The sequence below is a fragment of the Salminus brasiliensis genome, chromosome 4 (genome assembly GCF_030463535.1).
Source record: "Salminus brasiliensis chromosome 4, fSalBra1.hap2, whole genome shotgun sequence".
Classification (NCBI taxonomy): Eukaryota; Metazoa; Chordata; class Actinopteri; order Characiformes; family Bryconidae; genus Salminus; species Salminus brasiliensis.
This window is the reverse complement of record NC_132881.1, coordinates 37795835-37821636: the sequence shown is the minus strand read 5'-3', so window position 1 is coordinate 37821636 and position 25802 is coordinate 37795835. Positions and strand designations below refer to the sequence as shown.

The window sequence follows — 25802 nt, the reverse complement described above, 5'->3', positions numbered from 1 at the left end:
AATAATAATAATTTAATAACAATAGCTGATTATTCATGCCCTATCAGAATTGTGAAGTATTACATAATTCAGTTTGTTTACCTGATAGTTCCTCGCACCCATAACAAAGCTAAAAATTAGAAATTAACTAGACAATAATTGATGAGGCATTAAATCTGAGACTTTTTACTATTATGTATGATTTTGATATTATAAAGACAGGTGTAGGTAGTGTAGTTCACGTCTGTTCACCGGAACCTTTACTGTACACAAGAAAGGCGGCGCGTACTACGGACTGTTGTTGGGGTTGCACCCGTGGCTGTTAGACGCTGGAGAGTTTCCTCGTGTGAGCAGTAAGGTTAAAGCTGGGACTTTCACATCTTTTTACCTTTCTCTGTGTTTCAGGGGCGACAGTATTGTATATTCGTTATGTTGCAGTTTCGTAGCAATCACGCTACGACCGTCCTGAGGTCAGTTCGGTAATTAGCCTGGCTAATTTAGCTGAACCCCTGTAGAGTATCCCAGTACTGTGGTCCTGTCAGTGTCAGTGTCAGTGTCAGTGTTGGTGTCAGTGCTAGCTAGCTAACAAACTACAGTAGACACTAAACATTTAATATTTGGCAGTTTTGCCAGTGCTTGAAACATACGACACGCTTTGCAGACTAGTTGTCTTTATATATTTGGGTGAGTCTCACCGTAGGTTGTGCTCTTTAAATACCCAGACACTAGCTAGTGTTTCCTGTCTGGCTGGTCTGTGGATAATCTGGTTTAATCTCTCCTCTCTCACGTATTGAGCCAATTTAAGACTCACACACCAAACACTGATTAAGAAGAAACTAGGTAAGGTTGCTTCTAAAAGCACTTATTTGCAGATCTTCAAAAAGTGCACAGTTTAAGCACAAAATGTCCCATAAAAGTGTTTGCATTCACAAATTTAATTTGGGAAAACTATTTTCTATTGTCAGAATAAAGTGGAATCAAGACCCCAAGCTTGTCAATCCTATTCAGAGGATGATAGAAGCTCCCTTTGTCTGTAGTAGATATACTCTTGTCTGCGGTTCTGCTGTATCTGTACAGCACACTGGTATCAATATTGGGCTGATATCAGCACAAACATAGCCTGATTTAGCACACACTGACACTGTGTGTTTTTGTCCTGTAGGGTAGTAGAGTGTTTGTGCAGTTTAAGCATGATAGCCTACATATTGTGTTCAAATATAAGCAACTTATTTAAAGTTTCCTGATTCTTATATACATATAACATCATCTTTGTGTAAAGAAGATTCACATGAACATTCCATGTTTTTCCTCATCATAGTGCAGGTAATGACCGTCTGTTAGGGGTGTAACAATATATTCAGCCCATGTTTTAGTTGTCGTCAACTCATGGCACATCACCTAAATGATTAAGATGGGTGCAGGAAAAATATTAGTCTAATTATCAAGTATATTTGTAGTATTTGTAACGATTGCAAAGCATCTAAATGCCCATATGTTTCAAACAGATGTTGTATTCACTCTAGATTTAGCTTAAACACACTCATCTGGTAGGTGTTTTTTTTCACTCCGCTGTCTAACTCTTCTGGTTGCATAACACAAACCACAGCTGTTAACTGTTGGCAACCAAACACAAGCACTTTGAAACTGCCGGTCTTTTCTTGAGAAATTCAGTTGATGATTAAAAGTAAAATTAGTAGTTGCGTTGTTGTCCCGAAGCATGTCATACTAAAAGGAAGGCAGGTAGAAAGCCAGTTAATCAGGCTTTAGAGTATATTTGCATACAGTTGAATTGGTCTGCCTTGTTTATCATTGTTATTTCTTTCTTTTTTTTTTTTTTTTGACGCTCCTAAATGGTAAATGATAGATGTATAATTCTCTCACAAGACGTAAGTTCGATTGATATTTCCGGCCGAGCAACAAAACAAATATCCCCTAATATTTCCCCACTGTGGGACTAATAAAGAATGATCTTATCTTATCGTATATCTTTTTTTATGTGTTTTTCTAAACTTGTATAATTATCAAAATTACAAATATGATGTAGTTAAATTGCCTCTCTTAAATCAATGTACTGCACAGCACCCATATCAAGCTCATCTCTGCATTGAACTCATTGAAGCTCTGCTAGAGTTTAGGATTCCTCAGTCTTTATTCATGTTGAGTGTGTGTCTGTGTGCAGGATGGCTCAGGCTGATGGCAAGGTCCTGGCACTGGGGGTTCTGGCGGGGGCAGCGGGGATCAGCCTGGCTGCAGTCTGGTACCAGAGTCGGCGCACTGTAGCCAGCAACACAGGGACGGGTGTCTATCGGCCAGGGCTGTACACCAGCAGCAATGCGGGCAGTGTGACTCTGCAGACAGGCCAGGCAGAGGTGTTGGATCGTCTGGGAGCTCTGATCCAGTGTGTGTCCGAACTAAAAGAGGAGGTGAAGGCCCTGAAGGATGCCCTGCCACACCTCCAGGACCATGTGAGGGATGAGCTGAGAGGAAAAAGTGGGGGTGGAACTGGGGCTCGTAAGGCTAGTCCTCTCAACAGAACCACACCTACGAGGAAGAAGAGATCCAGTGGAGCTCCCAGAGCTGAGGGGCAGAGCTCAGAGGAGGCGGAGAGTGAAGGAGGGTAAGTAGATTTTGTTGCACTTTGGCCAAAACAGTTTTCTGTTTGCAAGAATGTAGTCCAATGGCTGCTTTAAAACAAACAAGTAACAGAACCTTACAGCATCTTAAATAATCACACACTTGCCTCACACAACACTTACGTGTTAAGTATTCTTAAACAAACGTGCTTGGTCTGTATCATTGGTCTTCTGAAGGCAGTGATTAGTTGAATAAGGTGCAGTGGATTAGGGTTGGATCCAAAGTCTGCGAAAGCGTTGTTCTCCAGGAGCAGATTTGAAGCCCACTGATGTGTTTAGTTTCTAACACCATATGCCACATTCATATCAATAAAAAAGGACAAATGTGTGTGTCCAATTTCAAAGATAAACAGTAAGTTTTGCAGTATCAGAAACCACATGAACAAGCCTGTCTGAGGTTATTTAGATATGATTCAGAAGTGCAGTTTGCACACTGCTCAGAGAAAATGTGCTTCTATTACCTGTTAGCTGTATTGGCTCTAGTGCAAAGTTAAATCACAAAACCAAAATGTCTGGACTGACTGACCACATTTGTGGCACGAAGAGAATAGTTTAAAATTATGAGCTATCACTAATGAGACAATCCAGGTAATAAAAGAAATTTATAGATCAGTGGTCTTCAGCCATCCTCCTGGAGAGCTACCTTCCTGCAACTCTCAACACCAACCCAAATCTAAGGCCCCATCCACACATCCAGGAATGGTTAAAAAAAAATGTATCTTCCTCTACTTTTCTGACCATTTCCACCCAGACTACATTGACTTAAATAATCAATAATATAGTTCAGTATATAGGGAGTATAGATTATCGAAAAGCCTTATAGATTATCGAAAAGCTCTTATCAATGACCGTCTTGTGGACGTGTTTTGTTTTTTTTGTTTTTTTTTATATCACAGATATGTGTGGACATGCTTACACATGTCATTCAGCAAAACAAGGACTTCTGAGGGCAGTAATTAGTTGGATCAAGTGGGGGAGATTAGGTGATGGATCCGAGGTCTACGGTAGCTCTCCAGGAGCAGAGTTGAGGCCACTTCATAGAGATGTATACACTTTGTTTTTAATCACGTCAGCCCCACTGTTTACACATGGCCTTGTCTTCGTTTTCTACCCAGCTACATTGTCATGTTCTGTGTTCCTACACAAGGCTAAATGGCAGATATGAAACAGTGCCTAAGGTGTGAACGAAAGAGGAGATGGTGTATGCGCATGCGCACACCTGCAGAGTCTCGAACTGCATGCCCAGTCATCCTCTTCCAACCTCAGCCCTAATTCCTTGATCACACGCCAGCGCCAAATAACATAAACAACAGATGTCTCTTTTTTTTTCTTCTTCTTTTTTTTCCCCTTCGAAATGAAAAGGTCCTAAAATGCCTTAAATGATAGTTTGTCTACTCCCTGTAGAGAAGTATTGTCAAAAAAAGAGGATGGGACTCTGGTGTCTCAATACTTTTATCCATAAAGTTTGGTTGTTCTTTGGAAAAGCTTGATATACACCACGTAGACATAAATATTGGGACAGTGTTAGTGAGGTCAGGATGTTGAATAATCACCACCCCACCTGATCCCCCAACTTGTTCCAAAAGTATTGATTGGAACACCATAATTCCAGAGAACACAGTCCCACTGCTCCACAGCTCAGTGCTGGGTGGCTTTGTACCCCTCTAGCCCACACCTGCCATTAGGCATGGTGCCTATAGGTTCATGTTTATCTGATCCAGAGAGTCCTATTCTATTGGCAGTACTTCTCTACACAAACTAGACATCTGTGCCAGCAATGAGTGCAACCTGAAGTAGCTGAATGCATTCATTAGAAGAGGTTCCTACACTGTGAAAAGAGCATATTGTTCGAGCTATATAAGGAGTGAATGGACTGTTAGTTTGTGTGTGTCTGTGTGTGTGTGTGTGTGTTTGTGTGCGCGTGTGTGAGCAAGTAAGAAGGAAAGAGAGAGGGGGTGTTTTGGTAACATACTTCGCAGTGGGAGTTCTGCAGGAGCTTGTTGCATATGAGTGTGCTTTGCCCTGACCTGGATGTGAGACAGAAAAAAGACTTTACCTGATTTGACTTCAGTACTTCTCTCTTGCTCTCTCCCTCTGTCTTCCTCCTTACCTCCATCACTGTCTGTCACTCTTCCTGTGTCTCAGATTGGGCACTGGGTTCTATATTCTTACAGTATATACTCACTTCTTCTTCTTGAACTAGTACTTGGATATTTATTTCAGGGTAGTGTAGTGTAGTGTAGTGAGTACCAACACCGCCTTCCTTGTGGCAAACTAGGATTTGATTGCCCAGCTGGGCCAACACATCACACCACACCAGAAAGTAGATCACCACCACCACCACCTCATCCCCAACTCATCCCAAAAGAACCGGGGAGCTTTATATCCCTCTAACCCATGTCTGACATTAAGCAAGGTGCCAGTTGGTTCATGTTTGTCTGCCTCAGAGAGTCATGTTCTATTGGCAGTGCTTCTCTACAGGGACTAGACATGCTGTTTGTGTGTCAGCAATGTGTGCAGCTTAAAGTAGCTGAATGCATTCATTACAAAGGGTGTCCACAACGATTTAGACATATAGTGTATACTGTTAAACGTTATCAGATGCTTAACACATGAAAATAATTATTGTGGTAAATCAGTGTTTATGATGAGGGCCACTTCTCTGTCCTCTTTCCCTTTGTCTGCTCCTTCATATGCACACTTACACACAGTCACATAAGTATGTGGAGTATTTCACTCTAATTTTCAGTCTGTGTTTACATAGCACTTTATAATTTCTGTGTCCATATTTGTTTATTTTCACTATAGAATCCACACCTGGTTTCCATACATTTCCGTCTTGAGATTACTTGCGTATAGGAATGAAAGGTAAATCAGTAGTATCTTCCACGAAGAGTCATTGCTGGACAAAAACATCTAATCAAACTGCAGCAACCTCTGATGCCTCCCATCTGCTGCATATGGCAGTCCACAGGAATAAACAGCATGCTGTGCTTTATACCTTTAGACTGTTCTAGTACATCAGCCTGGTGTTAACATGGAGGTACTCAATTTCAGGCACACAGCTTTCGGTTTCTCTCTTGTGTGTACTGCCTTGCATTCTCTTGTGCAATAAGCCACAAAGCAAAGAGAAGGAACTTTTAAGTAGTATTGATATATGGATGGACATTTTCAGTAGAAAATAGAAGATTGATTGAAATAGTCATTATAATTGTAACACAAAACAAAGCCACTAAAAGCCCCTGAAAACATGTACCTTGAGCCTCAACATTTCTCCTTAGTTCTTTGTTTCTGCTGATTATATTCTTCACTAAGTGTCAGTTGACGATGTTGTGTCGTGACCTTCATATCAAAATTTGATGTGTTTTCAAACAAGGCGGTAATTTTAACCGGATAAATGTTAAAGCAGCAATGCTGGTAAAAACCAATTTAAAAATAAGCTTGACATTAATTCGTTTTATGCTCATTCTTTGTATGCATTTTATATAATTTCTAACCATTTTAACTTTGCAGTTCTCTTTTTGTCTGCATCAGAAACAATAATACAATAGTTACAATAGTTTACCCAATCGCTTGAATCCAAGTTAGATTGGTTTTGGTTTGTGTGCCTGATCAGCAGAGGGAGACAAACCGAAGAGCTCTAGATCAGCACCAGCAGCCAGTGTTTGACTGACAGCTCATCATAAACCTGACTCTTCTCTGCTGCAGGGTTATTAAGCTGCAACAACGCAGGAGTCAGCCACATCTCTAGCAGGTTCACTAATTAAAGATCTTCACTCACTGTGGGATTCTGTAGCATTGAGAAATTCTTCTCCCTGAGGCCCCTCTGCTGGCGAGGGCCCAGCCCAGCTGCATCTACCGCCTTAATCCATGCATCCATTTCCACAGCTTTCTCTGTCTTTCAGGCCCTTGCAGGGATCTGCAGATATTACCATTCCTGATCCTGCTTAAGACAACCTTATTACAGTTACGCCACTGGAAGGGAGGGGTGCTACTGTACCACAGAAATGTGTTATTGTCAGTTTTAATATAATCAGTCAGATTTTTTCCCAGCGCAGATTTCTGTCCATGCAGGATCGTTGCTCTGCCACTGATGGGTCACTGTTTGGCCTAAATACTCAAAATTAGCACAGTTTCTTCTTATGCCACATGTTGTTGGTCTGCCAAGACATGTCCAAATGTTTGAGGCGAGTGTAGCTAACAAGTAATGGAAGTTTTTTCTTTCTTAGCATCTTGCAAACTGCATACACAGAGTTGCTACAGAATGCATTGAGTTGTTACTGTTACCTAGAAACCTGTTTCCTAGAAATTATTAAAAGGTCTCTGCATAGCTAAAAGCAGGCTCAAGTTAGAATTGTGTACTACTGTCAATTTGTTTTATATATAGCGGTGTATCGTACAATGACACAAACCATGTAAACAAGTCTATTTAAGATTACTAAATGTCTCAAAAGGGTTTGAGGTGGGGGTGATAGTTTAGGTGTGCAGTTTGCACAATGTTAACTGCTATCATAAACTTCTTGCTTACCAACCTAGCCTTGTGTCTCCACTGCAAAACCGAAGAAGCAAACCTTGGACTCCAAAGTTGTCATGGGTGATTTGACTGTATTCAAGTTATGCAGAAAGGCTTTTACACACTGATGTGTATTATTTAGTAACTACAGGGACTTCTGTAGAAACTGGTGGGGATATTCTTTGGTAATAGCAGTTTGTACACTTAACACTTTTGGCCCGTCAGTGGTCCATAGGCTTTCAACTGTTTGAAAAAGCAACCAATTACTTTTAATGACTTTTGCAGAATTAACTCCTAGACAAGCACCTATATTACTTATTAGAGCTCTCTTATGCTGTTACCACCTACTGCAAACATGATGCATAACCACCAGCTGCAGGCAGTTTAGCCCATTTTCAGGTTCACTAAATATTCACGGGTGTGCATGCTGCCATTGCCTTATTTAAATCCCAACAAAGATTTTCTATGGGGTTCCAGTCAGGTGATTGTGATGACCATTTCAGAATTGTCCAGGGCTTCTTCTGCAACCAAATCTTTGTGAACTTTGAGGTATGCATGGGATAATTGTCCTGTTGGACGGTCCAATGACTCCCAAGAGTTTGCGTCACTCGTCCTGCTCCTGATATACCAATGATCCATAGACAGAATCTAGAAAGTGATGAAAGAAATGTCCGTAAGGACCCCCTGCACTGCACATATCAGTGGTTTCCTGCTCTAACATACCATGTGTCACTCAGGAAGGGTTTGTTAATTAGATTAACTGATTCAGGTGTGTAGGAAACAGGGTAAACAGTAAATGTACAGAATAATGGTCCTCTATGACCAGGGTTGGGAGCCACCACTCTACCCCATGTCCGCGTGCAGCCTTTTATGCATACGTCATTGACTCGAGTGATTTTTTTGGGCTGATTTGTGCTCAGATTTCAAAACCATGCATCTGCAAGCCTGATCCAGTCTCATTAACCACCATTCCTTCAAGCTTTGAGAGTCTGCTGTTTGCTTTGCTTGTTTTACATGGTGCATCCCTGTTCCTTCACCCTTACTCCTGTTTTGTTTCACAGATTAGCTTCTTAACCACCAACAACGTTTTGTTGTTTCAAGTATTTGGGATGGTTTGTGCAACTGAGCCTGCTGGCTACCCGAGGCGATTTGCAGAAGCACTGTGTGTTGATTCATAAAATCTGTGCGAATGCCTGTCATCAATTTTCATAAGCCGTGTTTGTCTCTGGTGTTTGCAGCTCATTCAGACTGTGACTGGCTTTTGTGTATATTAACAGGTTTGTACTTTGCGCAATAGGGGAAACAGTTTGCAGAGTCTCTGCACGTACTGCCGCGCTGCAGTCATGGCTGATCAGAGCTGGGAAAAGTGTTGTAGATTTTCTCTTGAGTTGTGCCATCTGTCAAAATCGCTTCCTCCCCCATGTCTCTTCTCAGCGTGCAGACCAGATCAGTTGCTGCAGGTGGCTGACTAACTGTCAGAGGCTAATTTTTAACACGTCATGTAGGAACTTGTAATTCCTTTGACTGTGCCGAACACTCACGTCACAGCTGTCTTTTGTTGCTTAGGGATGTTTTAACTACTGTTTCAAATGAGAACACTGATTATGTGCATGAGGCATTGTTTTATTACTATATAGTTATTGTTTATATAGGGCCAGACATGTTAGTTTATACATGCTTGGGGGGCTTAGAATAAATAATAGAATGTAAGGGTCCATAATAGAAAAATGTAGCTTACTTTAAAGGTGCCATAGAGTATATTTATTGAGAAATTTAAGTTGTTTTTTGCTGTGTGTGTATATATATTAAATATGTAAGTTTGATTGGAGTAAATAATGCTCAGATATGATTTTACAAGCCTGTTTACAACCCTGTTATTTTGTCTCAAACTAAAACCTTCTGTTTTGCCTTTTATGGTAGGCTTGTGGCGGGGGAAAAAAAAAAAAGTGCTCTGCTTTTGTTGCCTGGTTGTGTTATTGAGACAGCCCATGCCCATGACCATGCCCATGCCCATAGCCTAGCATAGCTTTTAATATCGTAACAAGACCTTTGTGATTATTCCCAAGTCTTACCAGATAGTGCTGATGGGATCAAGCTGATCACATATGATTTGATAGAATTATCTATTTCTGTTTGTAGATGCACTTTTTTTATTAGAATATCATTGCTCTGTACCACTCATCTGAGTTGTCGGGGCAAAATTGTTAAGCCATTGGGAGACTTGATGTCCAAGAAGTCCATTCTCGGTACACCTTCACTACAGTGGCTCTAGAACATCCAACAAAGTTAACGGTTTCCAGGACCCTACCACCCTTCACCCATTGTAACAGTCATATAGAAAATATCATGGCCATCCCCGGTTTGGATTTAACTCTAATCGGAACATTACAGATACCACATGACCAGGTTTGTTGCATGTAAGAGCATAATGTTAGGGTATGGGACGAAGGGTGGTAGCATCTTGGAAACCGCAAACTTTGTGCAATGTTCTAGAGCCACTGTAGTGAAGGTGCACTGAATGGACTTTTCACACACTTATGTTATGCTGTGCCTTCCAACAGCATAAGTGTTGCCCCGCGGGCCATAGGTGCCAGTGGGGAACAGGGATTCCTAAGAGTGGTATAGAGCAATCGAAGAGCCATTGATTTGACTGAATTTGCCTGAATTTAAGTTTGTGGACACCTTGTCATCTGGCACTTTTTCTAAAATGATTGACATTTAATATGAAGTTCACCCCCCCCCCCCCCTTTTTTTTTTTGGCAGCAGTATTATCCTCTACTGGGAAGGACTAACCACTGCTTGTTGTAACATTTGCTGTGAGACATAAGTGCATGAGTTGGGTCAGACACTGATGTTGGATATTTGTTTTTGGCATATCTTAATTCCAGACAGTGCATTTCCATTCATGCACAGCTCGGTTTTGGGAGCCTTATACCCCTCTAGTCAACACTGGGCATTGGACAAGGTGAATTTACATTGCTTTTATAATGGCGATTAAACAAACTGTGTTTGTACACTTGTTGCTAATAGTAGCACCTTAAAGTATCTGAATTCACTCATTCAAAGGGGTGTCTGGATACTTTAGGCATTATGTGTTTTGTTTTACCTAGCAACTGCTATGCCAATTCATGATTGTACAGACAGACATGTGGTTTTGGACTCACTCATCCAACCCTAATGTCAGCCTTTCAGTTGATGTGCTGTTTTTCCCCCCCAAAGCTGTGTGCACTCCTTATACATTGTTTTTTCAACTTGGCCACCCATCTGCATATCCATCCACTATTGTAAATTCCCTCCCTGTCCACTTGTCACTGCATGTCAGACTGCAAGTCTGCTGAGGTAGAGAGTGAGGGATGGAATGAACGTGACAAGGAAGTATAAGACTGAAGAAACAACAGCCTGCTTTTTTTGATAACCTCCAAACAACACTCACTTAATGCAGTAAACAGTTTATATAAACAGTTCTGATGAAGCTGCACCAGAAATCAAGAGAAACCAAACTGGTGTAAAGACATCATTGTTGTGCTGCTGCAACCTAAAGGACTCCTTTGGTGGTTAATGGCCTGTCTCTTGCAGATGGAGGTGCATTTCAGTGAAGTTATGCCAACTCTCTAAGTCTAAGTCTTATACTTGATTGTCAGGTGAAGGAGGTGAAATAGATGTACAAACAGTGTGTTGTTTATCATTTGACAGGGAATAGCCCCTACCTTTGGCTTGATCTAGATTCAACTGTCTTCTTTTATCACCCATTGAGACTATTCTGTCAATTTGTAGTTTACTACGCCACAAGAACACTCAGCACATTTGTTGCAGCTGATCCCTGGGTTGGTGCCATCTCTGATGCTCTGCACTCCTTGCTCAGCAGCTGCCAACAGACAGCATCTGTTCAGTTCACCGGTAAATGATGATGTCAGCAGGGGCATCAGGATAAATGGCATGGGAAGAATTGCTGAGAGAGTGGTGGATTGTTTGGAGAGAAAAGTTAGTAAAGTTATTAGGGTTTCTGATCGTGAAAGGATTTTGACCTTAGTCTTGAATGGTACCCAAAGATGGAGCTGTGCCCTTTATTTCTTCACAGAATAGCGTTTGTACTTCTTCAAGCAGACAGAACCAGACTCTAGGAGGGTTTGAATGAGCTCATCTGAATTCATGCAGGACCAGAAACTGTTGGGATGGCAACGGCACCTCAGGTTATTTTAAAGGCCTTTGGCTTGACAACAATTGCGGAGACCTAATTTCCCTTTGAAAGACTTTGTTACCTCCGGGGTTGGTCCTGCATTTTAAAGCCTGCAGCATGCCTCATCATAGCTTTAAGTTGTGTGTGTGTGTGTGTGTGTGTGTGTGTGTGTGTGTGTGTGTGTGTGTGTGTGTGTGTGTGTGTGTGTGTGTGTGTGAGTGTGAGAGAGATTTTTCATAACATTGGAAATCCAGTATAGTGTTAGTATGTGCCAGTATGCTGGTTTTGCGAAATATGGTATTTGTAAAGTTTACTTTTGTGTATGTTTATTTGTTAGGTGCTTCATACTGTTTAAACAAATAACAGTCCAGTGTTTTGTGGGTTTTTTTTGTTTGTTTGTTGTTTGTTTTTGTTTGTAGACAAGCGGAGCCCAATAAGTAAAAGTTCGACTTTACAGCGTCTGATCCAAAAATGTATGGACGGCATAGGCATTGTCAAAGTCTACAATCAAGAGTCCCCCAGATGAAACATTGCTAGAAAACAACTTTTAAAAGAAAAAAAAAAACCTGCCTAATTGTGGAAGATTCTTTGGACAGATTGGGACAAGATTAATTTGTACCAGAATCATGAGAGGGCGAGAGTATGTAGACTGAAAGGAAAGACTCATGAGCTGAAATCTCAGCTGGAATCTGTCAAGCGTTGCACCATGCTGTTCTGGCATGGGCCACTGCTGTTTATTGATGATATGAAAGTTGAAGGAAGTAGCAGGAGAAATTTTTAAATGTTCTGATTGTGAGCTCTAATTTCTACTCTGATTTAGTCGTTTCTACTCAGATTAAGTCTCAGTTTAGTAGTAATGTTCAACCATAATGGTGATTGAACAACATTGTGATACTCATGTTTATTAATGTTTTAGTCGTGCGTGTTGAGTATGTTAAGTTACACTTACATAGAGCCTTTTAAATACCATGTACAAACCGGATTCCAAAAAAGTTGGGACACTAAACAAATTGTGAATAAAAACTGAATGCAGTGATGTGGAGATGGCAAATGTCAATATTTTATTCGTAATAGAACATAGATGACAAATCAAAAGTTTAATCTGAGTAAATGTAACATTTTAAAGGAGAAATATGTTGATTCAAAATTTCATGGCGTCAACAAATCCCAAAAAAGTTGGGACAAGTAGCAATAAGTGGCTGGTAAAAGGAAACGAACAGCTGGAAGACCAATTAACACTAATTAGGTCAATTGACAACATGATTGGGTTGCCAGCTGAAACTCTACAGTGCAAAGAGGAAGCCATTTCTAAGCAAGCTCCACAAGCTCAGACGTTTGCACTGGGCCAGGGGTCTTTTAAAATGGAGTGTGGCAAAATGGAAGACTGTTCTGTGGTCAGATGAGTCACGATTTGAAGTTCTTTATGGAACACTGGGACGCCATGTCATCCAGACCAGAGAGGACAAGGATAACCCAAGTTGTTATCAACGCTCCGTTCAGAAGCCTGCATCACTGATGGTATGGGGTTGCATGAGTGCTTGTGGCATGGGCAGCTTGCATGTCTGGAAAGGCACCATTAATGCAGAGAACTATGTTCAGGTTCTAGAACAACATATGCTCCCATCTACACGTCATCTCTTTCAGGGAAGACCCTGCATTTTTCAACAAGATAATGCCAGACCACATTCTGCAGCAATCACAACATCATGGCTACGTAGGAGAAGGATCCGGGTACTGAAATGGCCAGCCTGCAGTCCAGATCTTTCACCTATAGAGAACATTTGGCGCATCATAAAGAGGAAGGTGCGACAAAGAAGGCCCAAGACGATTGAACAGTTAGAGGCCTGTATTAGACATGAATGGGAGAGCATTCCTATTTCTAAACTTGAGAAACTGGTCTCCTCTATACCCAGACGTCTGTTGAGTGTTGTAAGAAGAAGAGGGGATGCCACACAGTGGTAAAAATGGCCTTGTCCCAACTTTTTTGGGTTTTGTTGACACTGTGAAATTTTGAATCAACATATTTCTCCTTTAAAATGTTACATTTACTCAGATTAAACTTTTGATTTGTCATCTATGTTCTATTACGAATAAAATATTGACATTTGCCATCTCCACATCATTGCATTCAGTTTTTATTCACAATTTGTTTAGTGTCCCAACTTTTTTGGAATCCGGTTTGTATGAGTATCAATATCATTGATTAACTATTAATGCAAATATTGATGTCGTTCCTATCTGACCTAGCTTTGAAAAGATACGATTTTAAAATGTGCTTAATAAAGTAGCAACCTTTGCCCTTCTACACACACTGCCACTACGACGCAGCCTGCCAGGACAAGGCCAGGCAGTTTGTATGTGAGTTATGTTTTAGCTGAAGTGTGGGTTTTTTGTCACAACTGCTCTGTAGAACTCTGTGAACAAAACAGGGTTTGATGAACAAAAAGGTGTTTTGTTTTTTTTTCTTTTTGTGCATCATGGGATGCAAAGAATGTGCTGATCTCTGGGCACAGGGTCAGAAAGAGTTTTGCTGGTGAATGAGAGGATTGGGGGATCGTATGAATGAATAAATAAAAACCATGAAAATGCCACAGTGGCATTCTTCACACCCACATCCAAAACTGTATTCTTTGAACTCTGGAATCTTTGGAGACCATTCATATTCATTTTAGGTGCCGTAAAAGGCTTCAGCGCTAAAGCTGGTGAAAACACCTCCACTCAGTATTCATTCCTAAGTGGTACTGTTTTAGCGATTCTAGGTCTATTGGTGTGAATTACATTGTTTCATTTGGACCTTTTAGATTCCATATTCATGAATGTAAGAAGGAGGTACTGGGATTGATGAACCATTTTCTTGACTTCTCATTTTGCTTTTAAATATCTAAAGCAATACTAGATATATACTCTGCTGTAAAGCAGGTTGTTAGGCTAAAGCTAAAAGTGTCTGTCGCTGAGTCACATGTCTTGGATTACAAAGTATGCGTGTTGGATTATAAATGTTGACTTATGTTGGAAAACAAATTAAGGCCGGTGGTCTGCAAAAAACATCAACAGTAGAGCAAAGGAATGTGGTTGTTTTGGACTTGAACATTTAAAGGAATGGCATGATAAACATTTATAAAGTGAAGAAATGTTATATGGAAAAGAAAATCCTGTGAACTACACTTCAAAATGAAGGTGCTTCAAATGATTTGTTGAGTAAAGGGAGGAAGAACCTATTTTTTCCTGAAAGAACCATGTTTGTAATCGAGATGTGTCAATTACATTAAGGGAAGATTTTTTAGAACTTTCGCTGTCATGCATCTCTAAAATGCCCATATGAGTCTTTATGGAATCAAAAGGGCCTCTTTTATGGCATCACTTGAATAATCATTTAAAGCACCTTTTGTTTTTAGGAACGTGTAGCTGCTTACCAGTGTCTGTCCTTCAAAGGATCCTCATGGACCCCCAGAAAGTTAAAAAGACATAGTGATTTATTATCATTAGTATTTTTTTCATAATGTTAGGAAGAAATAGAAACTATATGTAGCATCATAGTGCTTGGTTAGGCCCTGCTTTTGCTGATGCAGTACTGTTGTTTAGTCTGTAATCTTTCAAAATGGCAGTGTTGATCGACAGTGGTGATTCACCTATTGGGCCGAATGATTCAGTCATATTTCAGCACTAACCATAAACCAAAAGGCTGCATCATGGTGTTGGTAGGAATCAAGATGTTTTCTCAGGCTTGTGCTGATAAGTTTGATAATTAGGAACCCTGCAGGGGACTGTGGGGCGGGATCTTAGTCAAGGCTTCAGCATGTTTGCTGTGTGTGTGTCTGAAGGTGCCTCTGTCTGAATTGCCCGCTCCAACACATCCCTATTGAACCATAGCTCGCAGTCTCAAATGCTCATTGGAACCACAGATGACGCAAATGTTGCTCTTGCCAACACTTAATGGATCCCTTTCATGTTTTCACTTTTCTTCCCTTCGGTCTTTCATTTGTACCAGAGTCTGTCATTAATGCTGCTTTTTACACCTTGTTTTCTGCCTATGTTAGCTAAGGTTAGCTGGTGTTGGGGCATACTTACAGGAACTCAAAGGGACTTTTTTTTCGAAGGCTATAAAAGTTAATGTGGGCATTGCGTGCCTCACTGTGACAGAAACAAACAAGTCTTGCAGTGTTTTTGCAGAAAGGCCTTCCAGGTATCAGTGGTTGCTCGTAAGGATGTCTTGCCACTGGCATCTATAAACAATTAATTGACATGCTTTGCCTATAAACAATAATGAACACTAATCTGTTTCTGGCTGCATCTGGTTGACTTAGCTGGTAAAGCTTGATTACTCATGCCATCCCAAAGGAATTCCTTCCCTTCCTGGAGGTGCTGGAGAAACACCATGCGAGATGACGGACTACTGTGTTTTCTCCAGGGCAGTTTTCTGCACCTAGCTCTGCCATTCAGCCTCATGTTGCTCTTAAAGCAGAGTCTGTTTGTCTGGCCTTGCTTTCTCGTGCAAGCTAGCTGAAGTTTCGTTGGCATTTGGTTTGTGCATTTGTAACATTGCCAGGCCATAAAAGTTGATTGTGTCTGAAGAAATATGACTGACTGCCAAGCACTGCAGGTGCACTTGGCAAAGATAAACTACTAAATACCTAAAGAAAACTAAACAGGAAGTGAACAATTAATATATACTAAGCACAAAATCTTATTAAGTATAAAGTAAAAGTTCATCCACTTTTTTACTTTTATAATCACAGAAAATCTACCCAATGTAGCCAGGCCTGATCTCTAAACTTTTTTTTTTATTTATCTCTCAGTAAGTTAGCATACTGATTAATGCAGCCTTAAATTAGTCAGATTTCACAAGCTCCAACAAATGCAAACATTGTGTTAAGAATTATCTGTTAAATAAATGGGGCCACATTATGCTTTATTTTATGTCTTTATGTGTTTTAGGTATATGACAGCTCTGACTGACTCTGAGGACGAAGATCGCAAAGCTGAAGAGCCGCTAGACGAGCTTACTGCCTTGTTACGGAGAGCAGATGGACTTCATAAGTGTAATGATGATAAAAAGAAGGAAGGCCTCTCCACTTTACTGGAGAGAAAAGAGAAGGTACACATTAAAGCATTAAAGCTTTTAGTTTATGTAGAGTCGTCCTTTCTAAACATGTACTAGTATTGATATTATCTGTCCAGGTGTTGATATCTGACTTTTCCTTAATGATTGGTCTGCTTATTTATTCTCATATATTAAAAAAAAAAAGTTTTACAGATCATAACGGACCGTTAGTTGATTGTGTAAAGCCAACGCATTATTTGGCAGTGTTTTATCATTTAGGTTTAACTGCAGTCTTTAGATTAGGACCTCACCATTTCATGTCTGCCCAGCTGGTGACATGATCTCCTTTGTGCAATAAATTGTGTGCTGGAGCAGCAGAAAGGCTGAACTTTAAGGAGGCATGCATAGATTATGTCGCGTCTTACCATTTAGTAGCTAAGACCTGGGTTGAATAGCCGTTCAGCTCTTATATCTGATATGATTAAAACTGTGGCCATATCAATGATATAATGTAGCCACAGCTTAAATTGCCTGTTAAATATGTTTTCTTCATTTGCCAGTTTGAGCAGAAGTGTCAGTATCTATGGCGGCTAACCAGGGCCTACGCCGATGCCCATGACCTGGCTGGAGACTCTCTAGAGAAGAAGACATTTGCTGAAAAAGGTAAACATTTCTCTGCTTGTGTCATCTGTGCATGTTAGGGTAATGCAATGCACAATTTAGTTAATTAGTAAATGTTTGAATATCTTGATAACTGTTAATATCTTCAGGGCTGTACCGTTTATTTTTTAAGGGTTGTAATAGCTAGTTTTTGGGCTTACTCGCATCCAGTGATTTCAGTCTGGCACAGGCAAAGTGAGCTCACCCTCAGGCATGTCCCTGTGATACTCCGAATGAAAAAGTTGGACACAGTAGAATGGCCGCACACCGGACACACCGGCCCATATGTTTGGATTGTGAATAACTTTTACCCAAGATAGACATAAACTTCCTATTGCTTAGCATCATGTCTTAAATTCTTTGGCAGGAGCGAGCAGGAGGTTTAAATAAATCAGTCCCTCACTGAGGCTTAGGCACGATTAATGTTTGGTGGAGCCATGCAATGCTTTTGGGGAAAGAAACACCTATATAAGCTATGTTATGCTAAGTAAAAGGCCACTTTAATGGATATACAACTTTTCTGCATATACAACCTTTTTAAATTTAGCAATTTATAGGCACTATTCATAGGAGTTCTTGGATTTGTAGAGAACTTCTAGAACAGTTCTGCCTACAATGTAAAGAAACAAAAGAACAGTCTGACTAATGGACATCATCCTATAGATTTCAGTTGATATGCAGTCCTGATGATTCTGAGTACATTTGGCTTCTTATACAAGGTAGAAGCTGCTATCCATGACTGGATGGGCCTACACAGTGATAAGGATTGTAGTAAGGGTAAATTGCCTCCATGCTTGCGATTGATGGTTTGTGCCTAACCAATTAATTCTGTTGTTCTCTTTAGATTAGTAAATGTAATTTATGCCTTTTTCATTGTAGGAAAACAAGTTGGAGCTCAAGCTATTTCAGTGAATCCAATGTGTGCAGAAAGTCATCAGTGGTAAGTGTTATGATGATGTCACGAGTCAAGAACGTCTACATAATATGAAAGCAAAATCATCAAATCCAGTGTAAAACAAACTAGTTTTTAAGCTGCATAATTCTAGTGAAGGCTTTCCCGTGGTAACAAAGGTATTCTCATGCTCTGCACAGCCCCCTGAAAGCACTGCACTGGCTTAGAAATGCAAATACACACATGACTGACTCTGTGGCATGGACAAACATGTAAACATGACACCACTTTACCACATAATTTCAAATCTTGCTCACATATAGATATTTTTTAATGTGGTCCGCTCACATACACTATATGGATATTTGGGTATACATTAAGGGTATTTAAAAAGAATGCATCCTACCTTTGTTGGGGAAACTGTCTCTAGTGTCCAGGGAAGGTTTTTTACTAGGTTTTCTAGCATTGCTGTAAGCATTTGATTGCATTTAGTGACAAGAGCGTTACTGATATTGGATGATCACCACCCTACCTCAGGCCCAACTCTGCTCCTGAGAAAGTCTTATTTTGTTGGCAGTACTTCCCTACAGGGACTAGACTAGCTGTGTGCATGCATTTGCACATCTGTGACAGCAATTTAAAGTAGCTGAAGGCATTGGTAAGAAGGGGTGTCCACAAACATTTGGACATTGTACAAAACAGTGTGCAATTAGAAAATCTATTCGTTATTGTTATTTTTAGTCATGTATTCTTTTGTTCATTATTCATGCATTTATTTCTTTAGGTGAGCCACAGCCAACAAATCGTCATCATTTTAAAAGGGATTTTATTTAAAAACAGTTTTCAGAGAGTTGTGGGATGCCAAATATGTGTCCGATGTGGTTTATTTATACCAGATTCCACATAGCTGGTGCACTAAACTAAAAAATATGACATTGGAATTCATAAGGGAAGAAAAAGGTCAGAAGAGCTCAGAACATTGAGCTGGTCTTTAGCGAAATGTTGGTTGGAAATTCCATTAACTTCACAAAAGCTAGGGAAATCATGGCACTTTTTTCTCAAGCATGGATGACCACTTACAGTGAGGTCAGTAGGGTTTAGCAACATCCATCTAAATGATACCTTCAGGCCTGCAATGTGGTAGACTGAACATGTTGCTGGGTGCTGGAAAATCCCTGTGTATTTAATTAGTTGCACTCTCTTGCACGCACAACCATCCCACTCCACCTCCCTGCTTGTGCTCTCTCTCACACACTGACTCTCTCTCTTGCTTTCTTGATCTTGCATTCTCTTGCTCCCTGCCCCCTTCTCTATCATACAATAGGGTAAGAGCTTGGTATCTGTGTATCTACAGAGTCCTAAATACTGCATTCTTGATCTGAAATCCTGTTCAGGTCTTAACATGAGCTTTCACCACACACACACAATTTATGGCTTGAGACTGTGATCATTTGGGTTACATAAACCCCTTCTATTTCATTGTTTTCACCAGCAAACAAGTGAAATACAGTGGAGCTTTATTTCCTGTTAAATATTTGACGTCAGGAGTGCAGAGCCCTAATGAACCCTAATGAGACAATTAACACTGTTGTCGCTGATTGCAAGTGGCAAGTTTGCAAGTTCATCAAACATAAAGTTCACTGTGTGGAAAAAAAGTATTGAGACATCTGCTCATTCTTTGTTTCTTCTTAAATTAAGGGTATTGAGTTTCTTCTTCCTAGGGAAAGCTTTTTACTAGATTCTGTTGCACTGGTGTGAGGATTTGATTGCACTAATGAGGTCAGAATGTTGGATAATCACCACCCCACCTCCTCCACAACTCTCAAAACCATTCCAGAAATATTGACAGTAGCATAGTTGCAATAACATAGTTTCACTGCTGCACAGCTCAATGCAGGGGGGCTTTATACCCCTGGAGCCCATGCCTGACATTAGGCATTGTGCCAATAGGTCCACAGAGTCCTTATCTATTGGCAATATTTGCAATACTCTACAGGGACTAGACAAGCTGTGTCAGCAAGGGGCGCAACTTAAAGTAGCAGGATGCATCCATTAGAAGGGGTGTCCACAAGCATTTGGATTTGTAACTGTGTCTATATTTACAGTTATATTTTTAAATAGTTAGCTGCACAGTAAAGTTGGTTTCCTTCCTGATTTACTTTACATGGATTTGTTGTTTCAGCAATGATGATATTTTGTGTTCAGGTTTACTTTGTTTACTCAGTATTAACTGAAGTTATCATCAAACTAAAATATTGCTTAAGCTCCGATTTTTTTTTTGTTGTTAAGTCAACACGCACACGTGTGTGTGTGTGTGTGTGTATGTATGTATGTGTGTTTGTATGTGTTTATGTGTGTATGCATGTCTATGTTTAATCTTCTGCGGCTGTCATGGCTCACAACCCAGTATTGCAGGCTCAGAATGTCTTCCCTTCATCCCTGTGGCTGTTTTTAGTGTATGTAAATCCCATTGCGGTGGTCTTCTTCATCCCCTTTCAGAGCCCAGGATTACTGAGAAAAACCTTGCCTATTCACAAGGGTCATTTTGACCTACTGTGCGTGCAAACATACAAACAGGCATGCATGCACATTTGTTTTTCTGTTATCAGTAACACTTTGTTTCCAAAGCTTGTAGTGTGTTCATTATCATCTTTGCAGTAGCCAGTCTTTATGCAGGTCTCTGGTGTTAATCCTACTTCATTCCACCATAACACTCTGACACAGCTTGCCAGGGTTTCTAAGAATCCTTTTAAAAAGAAAATACAGTTGGAAGATTTATTAGTGTTATGCCTGAGCGCATGTCTTCCACAACGTATTTGTCACTTTTGACAAATGTGTACTGCCTAAACACACACACTTAGCTCATCGTTTTAGTTCATGTAGTGTTCACCCCGACATATTAGACATGTGATCAACAATCATACAGGTTAAAAAAATGGATTGGATAAAAGAAAAAATTGGATACATTTTAGGATATATTTGGTGACACCTGACTTTCTGACAATTTCTGGCTTGTGGGGATTTTCACATATTATTTAAGGCTTTTAGTTTTGTGAGATTCTTATGCCCTCTTGTTAGACAACTCTTTTGAGGTCAATCCAATGATGTTTGATGATGCTTAGTCTGGGGGGCTGCCATGGAAAAACCTTCATCTTGCCCCTCTTGAAGTTGTGCATTATAGATTGAGATTTGTTTAGAACCATTATCCACATTTTTTCACACAGGTGGTTTGATGTTTGCTTGAATTTAATTATATACTTTTTTTACCATTCAAATGTTCCCTGTGTCACTGGTTGCAACACAAGCCCAGTGGTGACTCAAGCAGGAGGTTTAATTGGCCTTTCTCACAATCCTACAGGCAGTAGGATTATCAATATCAATATATTTGTGGCTGTAACAGACTTTTTGACTGTTGGAGATGCAGTTCATCTTCTGCTCATTTAAATATTAACAAGAACAGACATTCTAACCAGGTATGCTGGTTGGTGTGGCGCAACAGATAACACCACTACCTGCCAGTGAGCTACTACACCATGTGGGAGACTGGGGTTCGATTCCCGGTCTGGGTGGCTATGCTGTGCTACACCAATAAGAGTCCTTGGGCAAGACTCCTAACACTACTTTGGCCTCTGTAATACCAGTAACCATGTAAGTCGCTCTGGCTAAGAGCGTCAGCTAAATGCCGTAAATGTAAATGTAATGTATGCCTGAACCTTTGCATGCCACAGTCTAAACCTAATTCTGAACATTTTAAACTTACCTACCAAAAGAAATGCTTGTGCTCTTTTATTTAGCATAAAACATGGAGCTTCTTTAAAAAGCACTTAACACAGCCAGGCCCATTATTCCTAGAAAGTCTGGACATTCTGTCCTGAAAATGTGCAGAAACAAACACACTCTCCCAGGCCTTGAATCTCCTGGCCTTGAATAGCAGTGGTCCCTCTTGTTTGAATGTCAGTGCTGAAGGTTAAACCTGAGGCACTGGTCTATTTCTAAATGGGCTTTCTGTGTGTTCCGAGGTGAGCTGTAATGAATCCTGCTCTTTCCGTTTGCAAGCTGCCTCTTAAACCCCTTTGTTATCGGCCAGCGGCTCGAAGGATTTCTGCACCTCACAAGGTTGATACAGGCAAGCCTTGCATAACATCCTGGCCATGACAGCTCCAGTGTCATTTATTCATTTTTATCGCTAGTTCACACGCTCCATCATTCATCTCCTAATTCCAGCCCCCCCTCCCCCTGCTGTAGGTTAATGTGGGTTTGTGTATGTGTGTAAATGGAGGGGGAGAAACATAGCAGTTAATATTTCAACACAAGTGTTTAATGCCAACTTCTTTTCTTTTTGTCTTTTGTCTCTGTCTCTTCTCCTACCTGGAAAAGACACTTTTTTCTTGCAAATAGTATAAACTTTACATAGGTATCTGCCATCACTTGAGAAGAACAAGGCACCTGGGGCCTTTTAAACCTCTCTAACCTGTTTGAAAGACCTCTTTCCTTGTGCCTTATTCTGCAAGAAACAAATTGGTAGCTCAACAAACAACCATCTTTTCATATTCTATGTTGCCCTTTCTTAAATGTCTGAAGGTTCTAATTTATTTTTTATTGTTTGCTGTTGTTGGATTTCATGACAAAATTTACCATGAAAAAAAGTCTATTAGATTAAAACGAATGGCTTTAAATAGCTAGACTAAGATGACATTTGTGTACATTTGCAATAAGAAACAATCCATATTTGTCCAAAAAAAGTTCCAAACCCTAAAATGTACTGACTGTTGCTTTAAGTGATGCCTACCCATAATGCTGTTGTGGAGGGAAACCCCAGATTCCTTGGACAGAGTGATGTGCCAAGCCTGTCATGTGCTCAGTCAATCAGAAGAAGCTTTGATATTGGCTAAAACACCTCTGGGTCAGCACACAACTCTGCAGGCATTGCCAGAACATGACAGCTATGTTCTAGAGCTAAATTAGAGTACTCCACAAACCAATAAATGAAGAGGGCTGCAAACAAAATTACCCTCAGGACCATTGAGCAACCCGTTTCCTCACCCCACCTGTTCAATCTTCAGTATGAGACTGAATTAGTAATCACCTCTGGTATGTGCCTTTTGTTTTTCTCCTCATATCTGACTTCAATCCAGATTTATTAGCAGTTCCTCGCTTTTCCTCTATGCACATTGTTCGCAATTAGCATTCACTCTGTGATTATGCAGTTTATATGTATTCTATTCATGTCCACTTTTACTTTTTATACTCACTCCTAATTTTATGTACTAACAAGGTCAGTTTAATTCCATTACATTTTTTTTCCAAAATACTTTTTTAAGACTTGCTCTGCATTACTTAACACATTATATGGACAAAAGTATTGGGTCTTCCAAATGCAGCAGATCATTTAGAAAAAGGTTTAACCCTTAGAAGTCTAAAAAAATATATTTTATTAAAACCACATAGACAAATGTTTCGGGATGCACCTCTTAATCATTGAATTCAGGGGTTGTATTGTAAGCCCAGCCATGCAGTCAGCCTTTATAAACGTTTGTGAAGGAATGGGTCGTTCCAAAGAGCTCACTGAATTTCAGTGCGTTACTGTAATAGGATGCCACCTTTGCAAAAGGTTATTGGTGAAATTTCTTCCCTCTTAGATTTTCCATCATTCCACCAACTGTTGAAGCATTTAGGAACCTCATCAACTCAGCCACCAAGTGGCAGACCATGTAAAGTTACAGACCGGGGTCGCAGAGGCACAGTGCATAAGAGCCTCTAGTGCTCTGCTGATTCAATAACTGTAGAGTTCCAGACCTGCTGTTAGAGCTGCAAAGGGGACCAACTTCATATTAATGCCTATGGATTTAGAATGGAATGTCCTAAAAGTTCCTGTAGGTGTCTTAATAGTTTTGTCCAGATATTGTAGATGACTGAGAAGCGGTAATTTACAGACAAGGCACAAGCCTGAACTTCACTGCGGTCAGCTCCCACGCAGCCTGCTATCCTGTGCAAAATCATTATACCGCTAAACAGAGCGACAATTATATCATTCTTCCTGTCATTGCATCACAGTAGTCAGTGAGGAAGGAGTTGCCAAAACCTGCACAGCCAAATATTTTGTTTGGAAGTCACAATCGTTCTCCGTGTATCTTCACTCTGTGATCCCATTAAAGTAAATAACTACCCAAACCAGGGTGACCTGAGCCAGTGCTTGGTTTACACGTGTTCATCAAAATAAATCGTTAAACAGCCCTGGTCAAAATTACTGTTACTGGGAATGACAAAACAAATAAAAGATCACACATTTTAAGCATGTGTACTTCATTTTCAGTAACATCCTAAGAAAAATGATCAATACTTAGTATTTTTGGTAGAAGGACTTTCACCCATTCTTCCCTGCAAAGGCTTCTTCTGTGAGATTCTTGAGCCATCTTGCTGCACTGCTCCTTTGAAGTCTGTCTACAGATCTTCAATTATGTTTGGGTCGGGGGACTTTGAGGGCAAAACCTTCAGCTTCCATCTCTTGCGGTAGTCCATTGTGGATTCTGAAGTGTGTTTAGGATCATTGCCTGTCTTATAAGCCATCCTCTTTTCATCCCCAGCTATGTGAAGGAAAGTGGGACGATTGCTTTTAGAATTGAATTGTATTTAATTGCATTTAGTTCCATTCGTTTCTATTCTTTCCTCCTCCAGCATAGTGTTTCCTGTGCCACTGGCTGCAGCCGGACTGAACAGGGGTGTTCTTTTAATTAAATTCTGCATCCATTGCTTGTTACAGCCATATGCCTATTTTAACTTCACCAGTCCACATGACTTGTTTTCAAAATGCGTTTAGATATTTAGATGTTTCTTTGAAAACATATGACGCTGAATTTTTTTTATGACAAAAGAAAGATTTTTGTCTGATACCTTATTGCTGCACAATCAAACAGTGCACCACCACTGCATAAATCTCTGCTAAATCTCCTGCAGGTCTTTTGCAGTCTAGTGGGAGTTTTGACTAGGCCTGAGAGAAAAGCCACACGCCGGTTTCTCTGAAACTTCTTGACCTCAGCTGTTCATGTTAAGTGACATTTCTTACATTCATTATAAACTAAGGAAATGGGTGCCCAAAACGCTTTCCTTCTTGTATAATGTGCTTGGGGAGCCAATGACTGCTGGTTGCTAGGACAAGGTTTGTGGAGTCATGCAAATGTTGTGCATCATTCTTACATCACAGTGAATACGGTAGTGAAACCCAACCAATCACATGAGATACCACAGTAACCACTTGACTACACCCAAGCAATCACCTGAGACACCATTGCAGTCATCTGGGATTGCATAGCGACTGCCCATCAACCACCTAACAAAACCATATCAACCAATTAGCAACTATACCAACCACCTAACCCAATCATAGCATCCATCTAGCAACACCATTTCAACCTCCTAGCAAGCACTTGGCAGTCTCTTAGCAAAAACACTTTAAGTCTAGTGATTTTAGGCCTGGAAGTAGAAACCATTTAGCTATCCTCAAATTCTGCGTTTTCTGCCTTTTGTTTTGAGTTGTTTAGCTTCCACATAAATTCAACAAATAATTATGATTTGCAGAAGATGCCATATTTGTTTCCAGTAGAGAATTTGTCTTAGAAAATCAACAAAACCCGACATTTGAAAAAGGGTGTCCAAACTTTTACACTCCACTGTATACTTCTTTGTTTTTTTTTTGGAGGAGGAGTAGCAAGCTTTTTTAGCCTGGCATGCTGGGACCATTTGATCAGATCATCTCCTGACAAATGAAGGGCGGAAGGGATGCAAGAAAGGGGCAATCTCCGCCCCAGTAGAGCTTTCTGCCAGTGCGGTGACAGCCAACAAAAAGGCTTAAATCATCCACAGCGGAAACCTGACCTCCAGCACCTGGACTAACCCTGCCATTTACTCCC

At 40.4% G+C, this 25802-nt stretch overlaps 1 protein-coding gene across 4 annotated transcripts in view; it reads left to right on the top strand.

Moving 5' to 3' along the window:
• The first annotated feature begins 289 nt into the window (after positions 1-289).
• The window catches only part of rmdn2 (regulator of microtubule dynamics 2), a 35546-nt gene continuing 10033 nt past the window's right edge, over positions 290-25802 (top strand). Inside the window, exons 1-6 of one of the 4 annotated variants that reach the window (XM_072678315.1) lie at positions 309-332; positions 1259-1302; positions 2159-2596; positions 16238-16397; positions 16904-17006; positions 17883-17943. In XM_072678315.1, coding sequence (XP_072534416.1) covers positions 2160-2596; positions 16238-16397; positions 16904-17006; positions 17883-17943 — 761 coding nt within the window. In that variant the 5' untranslated portion in view covers positions 309-332; positions 1259-1302; position 2159. Of the gene's footprint in view, positions 338-401; positions 450-1258; positions 1303-2158; positions 2597-16237; positions 16398-16903; positions 17007-17882; positions 17944-25802 lie in introns of those variants that run through there. The other 3 variants (XM_072678313.1, XM_072678314.1, XM_072678312.1) reach the window with 3 other exon arrangements.